This window comes from Tachysurus fulvidraco, chromosome 3, assembly GCF_022655615.1.
Source record: "Tachysurus fulvidraco isolate hzauxx_2018 chromosome 3, HZAU_PFXX_2.0, whole genome shotgun sequence".
In the NCBI taxonomy this organism is placed as follows: domain Eukaryota; kingdom Metazoa; phylum Chordata; class Actinopteri; order Siluriformes; family Bagridae; genus Tachysurus; species Tachysurus fulvidraco.
In genome coordinates this window covers 32,163,388-32,181,837 of record NC_062520.1, presented here as the reverse complement: position 1 = coordinate 32,181,837, position 18,450 = coordinate 32,163,388, and the positions used below count along the sequence as shown (strand labels likewise).

Here is an 18,450-nt window from a genome sequence, read left to right as displayed (position 1 = left end):
AGAAAGTAGTATATACAATACAATTTACAGCTTGAATGGAAGATGATGTGCTGGAGTGTGAAGCTGGTGTCAGATCTGTCTTTAGAAACTGTTGTACATATGAATGTAGTGGAATCAGGTGTGGCTAATGCAAGGTTGTCTCGAAAACCAGCACCCACACAACCCTTTCTAGATAAGACACCCCAGATTAGCAAGAGTCGACAAGGTTATTTAATATAACATGCACTATATGAGCGAGTAGTGTGTGTGTGTGTGTGAGTGAATGAGAGTGTGTGTGCCCTGTGATGGGTTGGCACTCCGTCCAGGGTGTATCCTGCCTCGATGCCCGATGACGCCTGAGATAAGCACAGGCTCCCCGTGACCCGAGACGTTCGGATAAGCGGTAGAAGATGAATGAATGAATGAATGCACTACACAACCAAAAGTTTGTGGACACCTAAGAGGTCCAATAGGATTTCAGCATGATGTCCTGGGAGAATTTTGGGTGGAACTAAGAGGTCCAAGACTTTTTCAGTGTGACCCCTTTTTGGATGAATTAAACAGGTTTCTTAGTGGACATCATTGCTGAATTTCACTTCACTAATACTCTTGTAGCTGAATGAACAAATCCCTGAAGCCACGCTTCTGATTTAGGAGCGTGGCTTCAGGGATTTGTTCATTCAGCTACAAGGGGAACTAACTCTATATTAATGCCTACACATTTGTTCAGCAAGCACATACTATTGTCCATATAGTGTATGTGGTCCAGTGTATACTACTGTACAACATTAGCTAGCTGTCTAAGGTTATGGATTTCACTCAATCAGTGCTTTCAGAAATTATGATTTTCGCCAAAATTTACAAAGAGGACCAAAAAGTAGTTTTAGAATTTGTTGCGTTGTTCCAAACCTTACGGAGCTTATATTAATTGACATCATCACTTTACTTGTACTACATATTCTACAATGCAACTTTTACTACTTAACTCATTTAATACATACAACTTTTTCTATTTTATCTGATTTCCTTCTATACAAACCGTTATTGACTAGGGAACTATTTTTGATTGACTTATCATGGCTACAGAAACAGGATGCAGTATATAACACTGAGGCTCAGATGAGACACCCAATAAACCTAGAATAAACTTGAGCCGTGTCGGGTCGGCTTACCTCATCCTGAAAGTCCGGTCCGTTACTTAACATCTCAGCCAAGTTCCTGAATAATCCCCCTCTTAATTAATACAGCAGTTTCCAATTCCGTGATCACGGGCATTAAAGCCGAATGTTTAGATCCTTAAACTTGCTTTAGTGCATACTGTATTTGGTTTGCTTTTTTCCGATGAGCTACCGTAGTGTTGGGTGACCATCTGCTTCTGCTTGCTGATCAACAAAAGGTGGTTGTGTCCCCTTTCACCTATCATATGTAGAACATTTGCGTAACTCCATACAGTGCAGTGTGAAGTAGGAGCACTGTTATGGATGGACCTGTGAACTGTTTGTATGCTAACGAGGTGAAAGTAAGACAGGGTCCGAATATCTGATTCTAATGTGAAAGGAAACAAAAGAGGGGAAATGGTGCTATTATTGTCTGAAAATAGTCAAACCACAAAGTTTTCTAGACTTACTGAATCAGATTTTAGCTCCTAACTATCAGAGGCTTTGTAACATTTCACTAAATATTCTCTAAACAGAAAAACATTAACATAAATGTTCACAGTCTGAATAGTGCACCATTGGCTCACTGCAAGCCTCCATAAGCTCTTAATAATGGCTTCTTCCACAGATTTCCATTTAGGCCAATTATAAAGCCCCAAAGTCACACATCCGGGCACATAAAAAGTTCCCAAAGTGCCTGTGAGCCGATGCAGCTGTCGGTCAAAAACCCAGACTGTGAAGCTTTGCTTTTAAAGGCATTTTGAAGGCATCAATATTTCAAAGAGTCACGGCTGATTTTGCTGCCTTTTAGTGAGGGCTCATGTAACCAGACACCCATGATGAATTATGCAGAGGGACTGAAAACTGTTGGAAAAACACACACACACACAGACACACACACACACACACACACACACACACACACACACACACACACAGACACATATACACACACATATACACACCACACATATACACACACACACACATATACACACACACACACACACACACACACACACACATATACACATATACACACACATATACACATATACAAACATATACACACCACACATATACACACACATACACACACACACACATACACACACACACACACACACACACACACACACACGCACACACATATAGACACATATATACACAGACAAACACACACACACACACACATATATACACAGACACACACACACACACACACACACACACACACACACACACACACATAACCAAGCTGACCTGCCACAGTGTCAAACTGTCAGGTATTACTGTCATCATGAAGACATTCGGTCCCCACAAACCGAGAATATACACACAGACACACAATAAGCAGGAAACTGAGTGCCTGTGTTTCACATTTAGCGTCCTGATACAAACAGGTCCAGATCTGGAGCAATCTAACAGCACAAACAGACCAAATGGGCAACGATCGATTAACAATAGATATGATATGCGTGTGAACTGAAGCACAATTACTTCAATCTGTTTTCTTGGGACAATAAATCACTTACAGAAAAATTGAACTTGGTTGTTTTGTGTTATCGTCCATGTCATACTAAATAAAGAGAATGCATAATTACACTACAATTTAATTATAAATACTTTATTTTTTGTTACATCTATATTACAGCACAGAGAAATTCTTTCTTTGCATATCCCAACGTTGGAGGTTGGGTTCAGAGCACAAACAACTTGTCAGATGCTCTAAACTGTTTGTGAAGCAGGTGAAAACCTGGCCAACAGGAGCCACCTCTGCTCTTCAGGACTATTTTGTGCAATGACCGGAACATCTTCAAGGAGTCTGCAACCATCCATCAGCTTGGAGAAGAACACGGCATCAGTGACCATCTAAGACCTTCACCACACGTTCCAACCAGAAGCCCTGGATGAAAGCAAAGGTGCATGCGCTGCTGAAGTCTCAGGGGACAAAAGAGCCTTAAGAACAGCAAGGGAACCGCATTGTGGAGACACCCCTCACACACCCCTCACACACCCCTCACACACCCCTCATACACCCCTCACACACACTCTTCACCCACCTGCCATCAGGAAAAAGGCACCGTAGGATTCGGGCCCTCACAATCTGACTGCGCAATTGTTTATTTCCTCAAGCCATCAGACTTCTCAACAGAACTGATCTATACTGTACCACACACACACACACACACACACACACACACACACACACACACACACACACACACACACACACACCCCTGTGTGACCTACACTGGACTTTACAAATCAATCACTCACTTTATGTGTCTAGATCTTAATCTTTAGCTTTGTGTTGTTTTATGTAGCTTTATGATGTTCTATAAGGCTACAATATATAAAGGTCCTGGAGAAACGATGACAATAAAAGCTTCCTGACTTGACTTGACTTGGATAGCTTGGACATTTGGACAAGGGAACTGTCCAAGCCGTCCATGACAAGTTTGTTTACATTCTGTGTCATGTGTCTCTGTTTCTGCTCTGTGCTCCCACGTGTGTTTGCGCCCCCCCCCCCCCCCCCCCCCCAACCCGATCCATAGTCCATTACTGCCCCTGCACACCTGTTACCCATGTTGTCACCTTTCCTATTTATACCCCATATAGATGTTGTGGGTGTTTTTTGTCCTTGACGTAGTTGCGTGTCTCTTGTTACCGTGTTTTTGTTCTTTGTTCCTGGTTTCTGTTCTTGTTTTGTATTTTGTTGCCTAGTTTTTTCCCCTAGTCTTTCTTGTGTGTCGATCTTCTTATTTTTTAACTAAACCTTGTCTTTTGCTACGGCCTCAGTCATGGCCACTTACTCGAATCTTTATGCAACCCTCCCGTTTTTAAGCAGACTTGGGACTGAAAACTTCCAGTTCGGTCTCATCAGACAAGAGAACCTTCCATGTCAGAAAATGTGCTACTACATTTACACAAGATCTAAATTTCTGACACTTAATAAAGGCTTCATACCAATTTATTACTATTTATTATTTGTAATTCAGACATTTATTTCCTGGTGGTGCAGTGGCAGGTCCCTAACCCTAACCCAGCCACTATGAGGTAAACTCAGTCCCAGTTTACCTGTGACCCCACCCCCACCCCACCCCCCCACCCCCCATTGAAAAAGAGTGTTGAAAAGTGTACTGGAACTCTGCTTATCCCCTTTCAGAGAGCATGTTGAAATGTCCTCGACCTTGCCTCAAGTAAACACTCGCATAAAACACACAGATGCTAACTGTGCCGGTGAGCTGGTTAGCACACAGCTGGCAACTGCACGATGAATGAATCAACAAGCACATTTCCATATGCACGTAACATCTGGACAAACAAAATACTGCCTGGATCCATCATCATAACAGGAAAAAATCAATAAAAAGACAAATTTTACTGATTCGTTTAAATATTGAAATACTGATATATTCAAAGTGTGCGTTGGTAAATTAGTATGGAAAAAGAAAAATTACTAGAAATTTTTTCCACAAATATACAACAATATATATTATATACACAGCCACAAATATACTCTGAAACTACTAGCATATTAATTCTAATCTACTATAATTCTCCTAGTGTTTTAAAGAAACCCACCAAAAGAAACTAGTATAACTCTCGAGAGTACACAGAAATGCTAAGCTAATCAAAACACACTTGCACATTTCACCTCAGATGTACTCAGAAATGCTAAGATAGCAAAACTAAACCAGTGGAGCGCTGTGAGGAAAACTCATAGCTAGCAGGCTAAGCAAATTAGCACACTTCGCCTAAGACCTCAGATCTACACAGAAATGCTAACATATGAAAACTAAACCAGTGAAACTCTGTGAGGAAAACACCTTTAGCTAGCAGGCTAAAAATTAAAGTATCTTATTTAAAAATAATGAGAACTTTTAGTAACTGAATTATGGAATATTATAGCACAGCATTTTTGTCTAAACTTGTTTTCCCCCCAGGATATCATGCTGAAATCCTATTGTTATTACATACACACTTAAAAGGAAAGGTTGGAACAAGTAACAAGAGAAATAGTCAATTTTCCAGATTAGTATTATTATTATTTAAATGTATAAGGATTGATGTTTAGTAGAAAGTTGCATGATGCGTTGTTTAAATTTGTGTTTAATGACAACCTGTTAAAAGTATGTCAGGAGCACCACCTAGTGGACGCCAGCGCCATAACGTTGATCACCTGTTCATCACCTGATTTTCTTATACTGTACTTTATATGGATTATTGCACTTACTGCTACATCTGTGATATACTGCTGAGTTGTTGTTGTTGTTGTTGTTTTTAGCAGAAACCCTTATTAAGGGCAACTAAGAGAAATTATTTGACGTCTCTATCATACACATGTGCTAGTTCATGAAGTCAGAGACGGTGTAGAGTCAAGAACATTTGGTGAAAACCAGTCATTTAAAACCAGTCGAGTCTTTCAGCATCTACATGTGTATAATAGAATAGTGCTGAAGAGACATCTGATGACAGTGAAACAGCTTTACAAGCTTTTGTCACAGAGTCCAAATAAAAGCAGCAGGATGTACAGGGAAAGCAGAGATGTGCATCACAGTCTGATGGATTTACTATAATTATAACTTTTGATTAATTGTAGGGGGGGGCACGGTGGCTTAATGGTTAGAACGTGTGCCTCACACCTCAAGGGTTGGGGGTTTAATTCCCGCCTCCACCTTGTGTGTGTGGAGTTTGCATGTTCTCCCCGTGCCTCGGGGGTTTCCTCCGGGTACTCCGGTTTCCTCCCCCGGTCCAAAGACATGCATGGTAGGTTGATTGGCATCTCTGGAAAATTGTCAGTAGTGTGTGAGTGTGTGAGTGAAGGAGAGTGTGTGTGTGCCCTGTGATGGGTTGGCACTCCGATGCCCGATGACGCCTGAGATAGGCACAGGCTCCCCGTGACCCGAGAAGTTTAGATAAGCGGTAGAAAATGAATGGATGAATGATTAATTGTATTGTAGATATTAATGAAAATGGAAGGAAATTAAATCCATCATGGAATAACTTTGTCTAAGACAACACACTGGAGCAGAACCATGAGACAAATCCCTCCATAAACATACAGCCGTCTCTAGCGACAATAAGACACAACAATCACTCATGTTACCCTACTGCACCTTACACCTCGAGGATACGCTGGTATCAATGCCAGAAAGTAAAATGTCAGAAGTCACTAAGACATCTGAAACATCTGTATGGGAAAATGAGGTGAGTACACACATGTTGTGACTAGTCCTGATTAAAGATCTGTCCTGAGGGAATCTGACCACTGACTATGAGACATGGACAGACAAACAGATATCCTGTGTAGGACACTCTGCTTCATGAAGGTTTCTTAAATATTCAACAATTGTTCCTCCCATTAAAGGTTACCATTATGTCTTTAACTATATAAAAATAACACTTATACTAACTGTCCTGCAAACAGACACAGTTTATACCTAACTTTATGTCCCGGATGTACAGGACTAGTCCAATATTATATATAAACACAGTCACCTGTAAGTCCCGGATGCTTTCTCCGGTAGTCACGGGTTGAGTCGCGCGCCCTCGCGGGTTCGTCCTCAGCGAGCGCACAGCGGACGCCATCCTCGGACACCGGACACCGGACACCGGACACCGGACTAAACCTGCCTTAAGTCTTAAAGTTTTTTGAAACTTTTATTTTACTCTAAGTCAATAGGAGACTGCAGCGCGCGCACAGATACGCACTCGAGCCCAAAATGTTGGTGGTGGTTGCCATGGATACGCACGCACAAGGTCTCTGTGTTTGTTTGTGTGTGTGTGTGTGTGTGTGTGTGTGTGTGTGTGTGTGTGTGTGTGTGTGTGTGTGTGTGTGTGTGTGTGTGTGTGTGTGCGTGTGGGGGGGGGAGAGGGAGAGAGAGAGAGAGAGAGAGAGAGACAGAGAGAGAGAGAGAGAGTGGAAGAGAGAGACAGAGAGAGAGAGAGAGAGAGAGAAAGAGGAGGAGAGAGAGTGTTGGGGGGAGATCTAATGCCCAACTGGGAGAATAAACTCGCTATTTTTTGAGAATGAAAAAGGGTCGGAGGGCAAACTCTTAACCCCAAACCCTGCCTGACTGTGACAGAATTTAAAGGTGCGGTCTCCGATATTTGAGAAATGCTTCAGAAAACTGCGTCGGGCCACCAAACAAAACAAAAATCAAAACAAACGTGTAGCCAATGAGCAGAAAGGGGCGGGTCTTGTCAATGTGGGCGGAGAGAGTGTTCAGTACGCTGTTACTACACAAATACCTCTTTTCTATCATTTGGTGTAGTAACAGTGTGAAACTCCAATCTGTGAATATGTGCACATGCGCACTGAACACTTTCTCCGCACATTTTGACAAGACACGCCCCTTTCTGCTCATTGGCTACACGTTTGTTTTGATTTTTGTTTGATTTAGTGGCCCAACGCAGTTTTCTGAAGCATTTCTCAAATATCGGAGACCGCACCTTTAATGCTAATTGTGAATATTCTGTATATTGTGTAGTATGTAATTTTGAATCCTAACCAGTAGAGGGAGACATTTAATAGCTTAATAAAAACTCCAACCTCAATAAACTGAAATCCTATAATTTCATCACATTTCTTACAAACATTTACTTCGAGATTAGTAGATATTGCAAATTCATGGTATGTTGACAATTTGTACAATTTATTAATTAACTAATTGATATTTTGTTCTCTAATTTGTTTGTAATTTCTACAGATTATTAACAGTTATGTCCCTTTTCACAAAATTCCTTAACATGGAGTTTATTGGTCAGATAATGCGATTCATTTGGGAGGAATAAAAAAAAAAGATGTTTTCTTGGGCGTGTTGTGTCGAGACTTCTAGCATGAGACCCTCTGTTTTTAACCCAACCCCCTTTTCCCTTATAGTGAAGGCAGTAATGAGTCATTTCACCTATTCGATTCTTTTGAACGAACCGAGTGAATCGAGCTGTACGTGATTCGTTTGAATTACAACCCCTTATCTTCATTAACTCATCATTAATTAATTAATCATTTCGTTAATTCATTTCGTTTGAACCTGAAGGTTCCAGGAAGGGAAATTATAACAATAAAAACACGCAGATAGTGAAATGTTGACCAGCTTTGTGTCAGTTTGTGGAACGCCAACATAGTGTGATGTTCACAAAGCTAATGTATAGTGAATGTATCAGAGAAAAAGGCCATGATAAAGTGTTAGTGTTAATGTGTTAAAGGGGGAAAGTGTGCAGCTTAGTAAATAAAACAACGCTAGTGATTCGTTATCAGAGCTGGAGAGTCGAGTCCATAAACAAACAGAGAACCGATTCATTGGTGATTCGCTCGAGCCAACATGGAGGGTCGGGACTCGGCGCGCGACCGAGCGGCTCTCGGGACCTGGTTCGGTTCGCAATGAAAGGGGATTTATATCTTGGGTAAAAACTTCACCTCCGTTTAATCCCCCGGTTTAAATCGTTTAAGTCGAGGAAGATTTTCTCCTTCTGTTCGCTGAGTCGTGATTTGAGGAGGCCATGAGCTCTGGGGAAGGAGGAGAGGACGTGTGTAGGGATGGAGCTGCTGATGGAGCTGCTGATGGAGCTGCGCTGTGTAGAGCCGGTGAGTACCGGGGTGTAGGGGGTTGCATGGGGGGCTTTGGAGCTGCTGATGGAGCTGCGCTGTGTATAGCCGGTGAGTACCGGGGTGTAGGGGGTTGCATGGGGGGCTTTGGAGCTGCTGATGGAGCGGCGCTGTGTATAGCCGGTGAGTACCGGGGGTGGTGGTGGGGGATGTAGCTGCTGATGGAGCTGAGCTCTATAGAGCCGGTGAGTACCGGTGGGGGTGGGGGGCAGTGGATGGAGCTGATGATGCGCTAAGACCCGCTGAAATACACTGAAATGCGCGCTCGAGGAAACGGTCTCGGTTTGGTTCTGCGTGTCATTCTGCGTGTCATTCTGCGTGTCATTCTGCTGTGCTGACGTGAGAAAACTAAGCAAAGCTCGTGGGTTGGTCTGGAGTCCAGGACGGTGATGACCCAGCTATAAGGCTGCAGATGGGGACGCGTGCGCGCTAGGAGGATGATGATGATGATGATGATGATGATGACGATGATGCAATGGATAAACGTGTTTTTGCATTTCTCTGATTCGTGTTTTTTAGCTCTGTGTAGTTTGTTGTGGTTTAGAATGATGTAAACATTCAGCCACGCGCACATCGAGTCTCATATCTTACACTAAACATGTGTAGAGCCTCTGGATCTCTGAGCTTCCATCACTGCTTATTGGGTCTTCTGTCATTCTCCTGCATCAGTTGTTTTCAGGTGTGACGTAGGTTCATCTGGGTCTCTCTCTCTCTCTCTCTCTCTCTCTCTCTCTCTCTCTCTCTCTCTCTCTCTCTCTCTCTCCGGGGTGGAATGACGTAATAACCCTCCTGCACAGTGTTGGGTTCTCCTGCAGGGGAGACTGACATTATTCTAACATCTTGCTTGAGCTACACAGTTACACATCATATATAAACAGTTTTATGCTTTATTAAATAGTAACCTAAAAAAAACATTACAAATACTCGATGCTTGGACCCCTAAAAACTGCACCTGAGTGTGTGTGTGTGTGTGTGTGTGTGTGTTCCCATGTCCAATGTTCTTGGAAAGGCTCTGGATCCACGTTAGTTCTGACTAGGTTGAATTATGAAGGAATAAAAGATGCACCAACATTCAAAGTTTATGCATAAAGTGTTTTTTTTAATTATATATTGTGCACAAAATGATAAGTCACATCTGTGAAACGCAGTTTTTGAGCATGTGCAATTTTTTTTCACTTTTTTTTAGCTTTTTTTTTTGGTGTCGTTAATAAATTTGCACTTTGTAATAAAAGTGTAGTCAAAGAGTGAAAAAAGTACGTTGTGTGAGTGGCTAAAGGCGTTCATCTCAGATCTTTATCGGTCAAAAGTAGGAGGTTCTCTGAATCTAGTGCCTGTGACACGGAGAGCTTAGGAACGTATCGTAGTTGCTTTAAAAAGATGACAAGAATCTGTTAATTGTTATAAGATGGGGGGGGGGGCACGGTGGCTTAGTGGTTAGAACGTTCGTCTCCCGTCTCCGCCTTGTGTGTGTGGAGTTTGCATGTTCTCCCCGTGCCTCGGGGGTTTCCTCCGGGTACTCCGGTTTCCTCCCCCGGTCCAAAGACATGCATGGTAGGTTGATTGGCATCTCTGGGAAATTGTTCGTAGTGTGTGTGTGTGTGTGTGAGTGAATGAGAGTGTGTGTGTGCCCTGTGATGGGTTGGCACTCCGTCCAGGGTGTATCATGCCTCGATGCCCGATGACGCACAGGCTCCCCGTGACCCGAGAAGTTCGGATAAGCGGTAGAAGATGAATGAATGAATGACCTTTTATTTATCATCCACCAGAATCTCTTCATCCCATCCCGTATAGCATCAGTTTTAAGAGGTACCTTGGTTATGAGGCTGAATCTGGTTTCTTATGTCTCGGGTTCAGACATTCAGGATAAAATTTCTAGATAAAAAAAGTCAAAATCAGAGTATAAATCTAATGAAGCTAATTATTGAAACATATTTAGTGTTAGTAGATTTTGGTGTTTTGTTTAACTCAGATCTGGCGTTTTAGCTAACTGTTAAAACACTCTGCTGCCACCAGGAGCTGAAAGGGAAAATTATAGATCGCTGACCATCAAGCATACTTTCTAAGAGAGGACAAACTTTGGGCCATTTAGGTGGATTTAAACCAACATACCAAAAAAAAAACATGAAAAAGCTTAGAAGAGAAGTGTTTTACCCCAAAATGCATTTTTTACTGCCGCATCTATACTGTATGTAAGGATTAAAATACAAAGTTATGTGCTGTTTTCAAAAAGATATATGACGTGGTAATAAAATGACTGTTAAATAAAATGAACTTTGGTGCTTTAGATGTAATGTATTAGGTTGTTTTGGCTTGTGAATCATGTTATGCAGGAATTTAAACTGTTCCCTGTCAGATGGATGGATGCTTTATACTGTACATAATTCTGTGTTCCTGCAGCAGCAGTCAAGCAGGAATAAATGAAGATCCTTTGCAGGGAAAACATGCTCTCTTGTGGAGGTTCGTTGTGAACTGATGTATGAGGGCAAAGGGGACTTAGACACTCTTCTTTCTTGTAGTTTCTCTCTGTGTGGCCTTAATTAGTCCAACTCCAAAGGCCTTTAGTGGGACCTTTTGTGCACTATAAAGTGGAGTCCAGGACTGTGTCTTGTGTTCAGGACTGTGTCTTGTGTTCAGGACTGTGTCTTGTGTTCAGGACTGTGTCTTGTGTTTAGGACTGTGTCTTGTGTTCAGGACTGTGTCTTGCTCCTAAAGGAATTCAGGGTTTCCCGCAGAAAATTTGTTAGTTAAGGCGGTAGGGTTTGGCGGGTCTAGGGGCGGGGGTGGGGCGCTTCTTTGTGATATAGACCACAGACTCTGTACTACATTTAACAATTATTTATTTAACACTAAATCTAAAATTGTAATAATATATAATAATAATAATAATAATAATAATAATAATAATAATAATAATAATAATAAATAAGAAAGTGCAAAACAACATTCAAAATTTTGCGGACACGCGTCTTATCAACTGGCTAATTATCCTCCAGACGGTGACGAACCACGTCTTTCTCTCATTCCAGACGTGTGGCACGCGCTCGCGCTCGCGGTGTAAAGCACGTATGCGCTATTCTCCAAGATGCACTTGATGGCCTTTTGTGCAGCGGATTTTTTTTTTTGGACGACCTAGTTAAGGTAGCAGCAGCCCCCTGAAGGAATTATGAGCCGTCCCACCAACTGCAGCACACACACGATCATTTATGCACTAAGGAAATCATGACTAACCCCTGCAGAGTGTTTGGACATTTTTGAGCCCTCCTACTGAAAGTTTGACCAATCCTACTTCCTCTAGCAGAAGATTTCACCAGTCATATTTAGCAGGACCAGTACCATCTCCTCCCATGGACAGAACAGACCCTACCCACCTTGTGAAGCCTTTCCCAGAGAAAGTCTGACCAATCCTGCTGGCTCATGTCTTACCAATCCCTCACTCAACATTTCAGATGATTTCCACATGTTTGTTCATCCCAACCACTTCTGCAGAACGTTTGCCCAAACGTGACGGACATGGAAATAACGACAGCTGAAGAACTCTACCACAGGGAAGAACAGTGTGTTTTAACTGTCTGTGATGCAGCAGGATCGATTGTCACTCGTCCCGTACACATGATGTACTATACAAAACTTCATTTCACCAGCACCATCATCACCATTGGTCTACGCAAGACTGCGCCTTGACAAATGGCCACTCTTAATGTGGAAGTCAACACATGACACACTTAAGTGAATCTGTCAGGAGCTGCCCCCGACCTCTCGACAACCTGGCAGCTGATGACCGAAAGGCATCTTAAGCCTTCTATCTCAAAGAATTTATGACCAGTCCAGATTACCCCAGGCATTCTGAGATGTGGCGCTTTCTGTCGATTTCTGCAGCAACTGACCATCTACATCATCCCTCTGGATTTGATGTCCAAATGCACAAGGCAATGCAGCTCCACTGCGCTGGTTCTGTGGTCTCCTTCTTTACTATAAAAGAAGTCCACAGAATTTGTTGTGCAAGAAACCTAGAGGTCGTTGCAACATCTAATTGTGTGGCTCACTCGGTATGGATGATCCTTTTCCGAGATTAAGGATTAAATTGAAGTGTTAATGGATCTATTTCTCTTGTATTAACTATCAAACCAATGTTGATTCTGTCAAAGAAGAACGTCTTGTGAAAATAATACAGATATAAGTTATACAAGGTTTGGCTGAGTCCAAGATTAATTCGCAAGTCATTAGTATAGACCGGGGGTCGGCAACCCGCGGCTCTTTAAGTGTTTAAGGTTGCCGACCCCTGGTCTAGGGAAACATGGGCAGATGGGACTAAAACAGAATAGTCCATAATAATAAACCAAGAATACAAGCATTGAAGAGGTCAAGAGAACGAGAAAAACCACAAACGAGAAACCGATGGAATCGATGGCAAAATCACAAAATCCCCAAGACAGGACAGGAAAATCACAGAGGGTAAAAAGTAAACAAACTAATTAAGGAGTAACAAGAAACAGGTTTACACCATCAGGGAAAACGAGTCAGTCTGAAAACGAGGTCAGAGACAGGAACACGGACTTGGATTTGATACCAGACAACAATGCAGATGACAAGAACCTCCACGGTGCAGACTGACAACCGTACAAACCTTTTTCCTCTTATTAGTAAAGACCTATTGTGTCTATTCTGGGAAAAACTGAGCATCTTTGTTGTGCAACAAGAGTTTTCAAGATTAATGACTGAAATTTGTCAAAACGAAAATGCCAAAATGAACACGATATCAAAAAGGTTGCTGCTCCAAGTAGAGGTCTTCTCGGGTCTAAAGAAATGTACCCGACCCGATGTGACCCGAATCACTTTTTACCCGAACCCGACGTAATTTTTATTTTTTTTTTTTTTAAGAAAGACCCGACCCGAGACAGACCCGAAAAAATGAGACCCGAGTCCGACCCAACCCGTTGGCAATTTTTTTTTAACCCTACTGGACCCGAATGTTGTGTAACTCTACACTAAAGTAACCGCTACAGAGTGGATTCAGAATTGATTGACAGGTCTGTTTCAACGAAAATTAGCTTACCGCCAGCCACACGTCACCAGCCACATGTCGCAAGCGGTCTTGGCAAACAGATGAGAGGTTGGAAAAGGACTCGAGTCGAGGCACACACACGAGATACAGTAGTTCGGGTCTTCTCGGGTCCGTTCGGTAAAAACACGTTCATTTTTAATTACCCAAGACCCGACGCCGCTATTATTATACCGACCCGTGTCCGAGGCACACGTGAAACTTTTAGACACGAACCCGCTCGGGTCTCGGGTCGGACCTCGGGGTTTCGGATCTAAGTGGACCTGTGAAGACCTCTAGCTCCGAGATTGGCTGTGTCAAAGCAACTTTCCCATGGGACTTTTATTTAGTCATTTCCCAGTGGTAGAATAATTGAGCTTTTCTGTTTCCTATAATCTGGGGTGGAGGTTTTGACTCCATAGATCTTTTGGAGTTATTCGCTGCTTTTATGATGTCTGATTAGGGGTTAGTTCGAGGAGCGGAGGCAATTGTGGTTTGGAACTTTTCCTTGCATTGCCTAATTCCTGTGGTGTGTATGAATTTCATATATATATATATATTTATATATTTCTATCTTTAGTGATTCCGACTATTACACGTTTCCCGTAGGATACCTTTGCAAGGAGCATATAATAGATCTTATTTTCTCCCTGACTCATTGTCAGTCCAAAGACATGTCCATGTTTTTCCTACTCTACTACAAACCAAATGACTAAATAATGATTGTTATGAGGTGGAGGAGCTTTTTGTGGGATGTGATCACTATAATTTAGATAGTATTTGATTTAATCAAGGAACTGAAACTTTTTACTTATGAAGCATTAGACTCGTGTGTACGTCCATCTGAAGTCCACACACAACTCTTATTTTAAACTTAGACAGTCTTTGTTTTGCCTCCATGTTGTCGAATTAATCCAGGATGCTGTTTGTTGGCTCAGAAAGCCAAGTGTTCAAAAATACTGATTGAATACATCTAATCTGGTTCTGGTTGATGAATAACAGCATCAGTCATCGGTCTTCTGAGTGTGTTGTTGTTGTTGTTGTTTGGCCTGAATTCCATGCTAACCTAATTGCCAGTTGTCCTCGGAGGGATTTAGACACATGGGTCATGAAGAGGCAATGCAATACCATCCACTGGGGACAGGAGGAAGAGCATTTGGCAGGAGCTCAAATTTTTGGTGGTTTCTCTATCTTTCTGTCTCACTCTATGAGCATCTTTTCTAACATCTCACCCTCTTTTGAAACCTCCCGATGAACCCTGACACACAGCGCACTTACAATTGACCAAAGCTGTTTAAAGGAAGTTTGATAGAAACAGGTGTCTTGTAAAATAAAGATGAAGCCAGAAGATGCACGAGGAAGCTGTAAATGAACCACCCAGAGCTGGAGCTCATTATATAGATACCAAAGGACAAGAACACTTTGTTCTGCAGCGACTTGGTGACCGAACTTGTGCTTTATTATCCAAGTCCATGTCGTGTTTTTCCATTCCAAACAGCCAGGACGTTGCTCCTAATATGAAGATGATATTTTAATGATATTTTTTTATGTCACTGTGTGTGTGTGTGTGTGTGTGTGTGTGTGTGTGTGTGTGTGTGAGTGAGAGATAATGCAGAAAACATGGTGTATGTGCCTTGCTGATACTGTCAGAATAAATCCGCACCCACAGCTGCAGTTCCATTTGGATGGAAATTGGATAAAAGTGAATAATTCATTCTCCACCTGGGGTTCTGGACGAGAGAACCATGAGCCCTGAAAGCCTTGTACGATCATAGGCTGATATCAGACCTGCACCCATTAGTACTAACATGGCTGGTCCCAGATCAGTAATAATACTGGATATGTTTTATATGCCTAACGTTTTTATTTTTACAATGTGAGGAAGGACAGAAACATTAAACAGGAAGAATCTTATAATTTATTCTAAATGTCCAGCAGAGAATATTAAAAAAAAAAATGAAAGAAAAGAAAGAAAAGAAACGGGTCCATTATAAATCACCAGTGAAATTATATATAAGATATGTTATATATATTGTTTGGCTCTGTGGAAGTAATGAAACAGTAGCACACATTGAGTCATGTGAAGGAAAGCTGCCATAGAAAATTATATTAATTATATTTATATGGGGAAATAAGTGTAAAAAATAAAGTCCATATACTTTATATAGTGTCAAAATAATCTTATACTAAATAAGTATGCCAATAATGACAAATTACAGCTAATGATATACATTTTGTACATGAAAAGTCTGCGAGATGAGTTATCACTTAGGTCGTTCCCTCGCTCATCAGGGGATGCACTTATTTCCAGGGATTTACAGATATTGCGTCATCGGGTAGGCGTGGCCTATTTGATCATCTAACCCTAACCCTAACCGTAGTTTTTGGTTGTTTATTTGTTTTCGAAAACAGTTTAACTGTAAGATAATAAAGCATAATAGATATAAAATATAAAATCTACCTGTAGGACTGTTTTGTCCTTCATTATCCATCATAGGTACAGTATGCTCTTTTTTTTTGAAAGAGGGTGTTTTCCAAGACCTCCAGAAACCACGCCCGCTTTATGTCGTGATAACGAAACCCCTGGAATTTAGTGAATGCCCCCTTACCAGCCTGTTCAGCATGTCATGTTTTCAATCTCTCTGTCCTGAAGATTAGAAATTTAATTGAACTTGCGGTTTAATTCTGAGTGTCCCTGGAGACTCCTAAAACTACCTGGCTATTATTTCACAAGTCCCCCTTGTGTCACCAAAACAGTTTTTACCCATCGAGGCACGGACTCGACATGAGCTCCGAAGGTATGCTGTTGTATCTACACCTTCCGCATGCAGCAGTGAACATTGGGCATCCATGACCCTGTTGTTGGTTCACTGGTTGTACTCCCTTGGACCTCTTTTGTTCCCACTGCATACTGGGAACACAACAATACCTGGTGTTTTGAAGATGCCCTGACCCAGTCATCTAACCATCACAATTTGGCTCATGTCAAAGTCACTCAGATCTTTAAGCTTGCAACATTTTTTTCCATGATTTCGATTTGTCAAGTTTGAGACCAAACTGTTGCCAACGTAAAAAGGTAACCGATGTTATGTGGTTTTAATGTTATTGCTGATTGGTGTATATGTTAATCCATGATTAAACTTTGTGTTGAATGGGACTTAGAGGACCGAGTCATTGTTTTTATCTTGTGAACTAATTGTTACTACAGATTGATCTTATTTTACTATAAGCAAAAATATAAACTTGGGATCGGTCGCTTGCGGCATGAACCTACTGTCTGAAAATTCTGATCTGTTACGTTCGAGAGTTCAACAGCGATGTCGTAGAAAACATTTTGACTTTACTAAATAGTTGATTTGCTTCCATTTTACTTAGGTTAAATTTTTTTTTTAATCTAGCAATGCTGTAGCAACGGTTGGATGATTTTGTTGGTTAAAAAAAAAATGTCGATACTCTCACCGGATTTCAGTTTTATGAAATCTGTAATTGAAGCTTAAGATCATATTTACTACAGCATAAACGCTTAGCCACAGGAGTTACCTGGTTGGCCACTGTATTGGGAGTGTGGTTTAGTATAAATATATATGGAATCTATTCATTCATTCATTTCCTACCGCTTATCCGAACTTCTCGGGTCAGGATACACCCTGGAAGGAGTGCCAACCCATCACAGGGCACACACACACACTCTCATTCACACACACACTCACACACTACGGACAATTTTCCAGAGATGCCAATCAACCTACCATGCATGTCTTTGGACCGGGGGAGGAAACCGGAGTACCCGGAGGAAACCCCCGAGGCACGGGGAGAACATGCAAACTCCACACACACAAGGCAGAGACGGGAATCGAACCCCCGACCCTGGAGGTGTGAGGCGAATGTGCTAACCACTAAGCCATCGTGCCTCCCGGAACCTAATCAGCAAAATGGAAAAACCTATGTGGCATCTGGGGTCTGGATAACACGGACCTGTTACTGTTCCACGATACCAAATAGACCACACACATATACAGTGTATTATATGTGCACCCTCTGGAGTGTGTACAAGTCTAACCATGTGTCTCTGACTGAAATATAACTGCACACAAAGCTTTGAAGAAAAAGACATTTACTGCGTATCTGTTCCGGCAGGCGAGCTCGTCCGCGGTCGGTCCCTTTTTACCGTAGCGTAGGAAGTCACGGATCAAACAAATGAACTTAGAGTGTTTTAATATGTCCGGGTGTTTTAATAAATGAGAAAAAAACCATTTGGGGTTTGCGGTTTGTTTGCAGCTGGAAACTGTGTTTGTGTGTATTGCTGTCCAAAAGGATTTACACCCACACACTTGGAACACGAGAGCCAGAGCGCCTCAGTGAACACTGGTCTCAATTAGGTTCTCTATGGTGTTTCTTGTGGCCGCACAAAATAATAGAAAGGACTTTTTTAGCCGTCACAGAAACATAACATAGTTGTGTAGTATTAAAGTGATACTAGGCTACATCAGATGTGAGAATTACCACACCATGGTGTGTTTAAACAGCTCAGCGCAGCTACTGGAACTATAAATCTCATTTTTTTAAGCAGAGGGATTTTCAAAACCTCTTTATAAAAAGTACAACATTTCGAATTGAAAACAGATCTTTTTTTTTTTTACAACCAGGTTGCAGTTTATGCT

At 41.7% G+C, this 18,450-nt stretch overlaps 2 protein-coding genes across 6 annotated transcripts in view; one reads left to right on the top strand and one right to left on the bottom strand.

Moving 5' to 3' along the window:
* Nucleotides 1-6,889, bottom strand: part of dnah5 (dynein, axonemal, heavy chain 5) — a 77,343-nt gene extending 70,454 nt beyond the window's left edge. For both annotated transcript variants that reach the window (XM_047811577.1, XM_027177845.2), the window contains exon 1: nt 6,642-6,889. In XM_047811577.1, the coding sequence (XP_047667533.1) occupies nt 6,642-6,731 (90 nt within the window). In that variant the 5' untranslated portion in view covers nt 6,732-6,889. The remainder of the gene's footprint in view (nt 1-6,641) is intronic.
* Nucleotides 6,890-8,437: 1,548 nt separating this feature from the next.
* The window catches only part of LOC113662748 (triple functional domain protein-like), a 107,246-nt gene continuing 97,233 nt past the window's right edge, over nt 8,438-18,450 (top strand). Inside the window, exon 1 of one of the 4 annotated variants that reach the window (XM_027177830.2) lies at nt 8,438-8,730. In XM_027177830.2, the coding sequence (XP_027033631.2) occupies nt 8,646-8,730 (85 nt within the window). In that variant the 5' untranslated portion in view covers nt 8,438-8,645. The remainder of the gene's footprint in view (nt 8,731-18,450) is intronic. The other 3 variants (XR_007140172.1, XM_027177825.2, XM_027177827.2) reach the window with 3 other exon arrangements.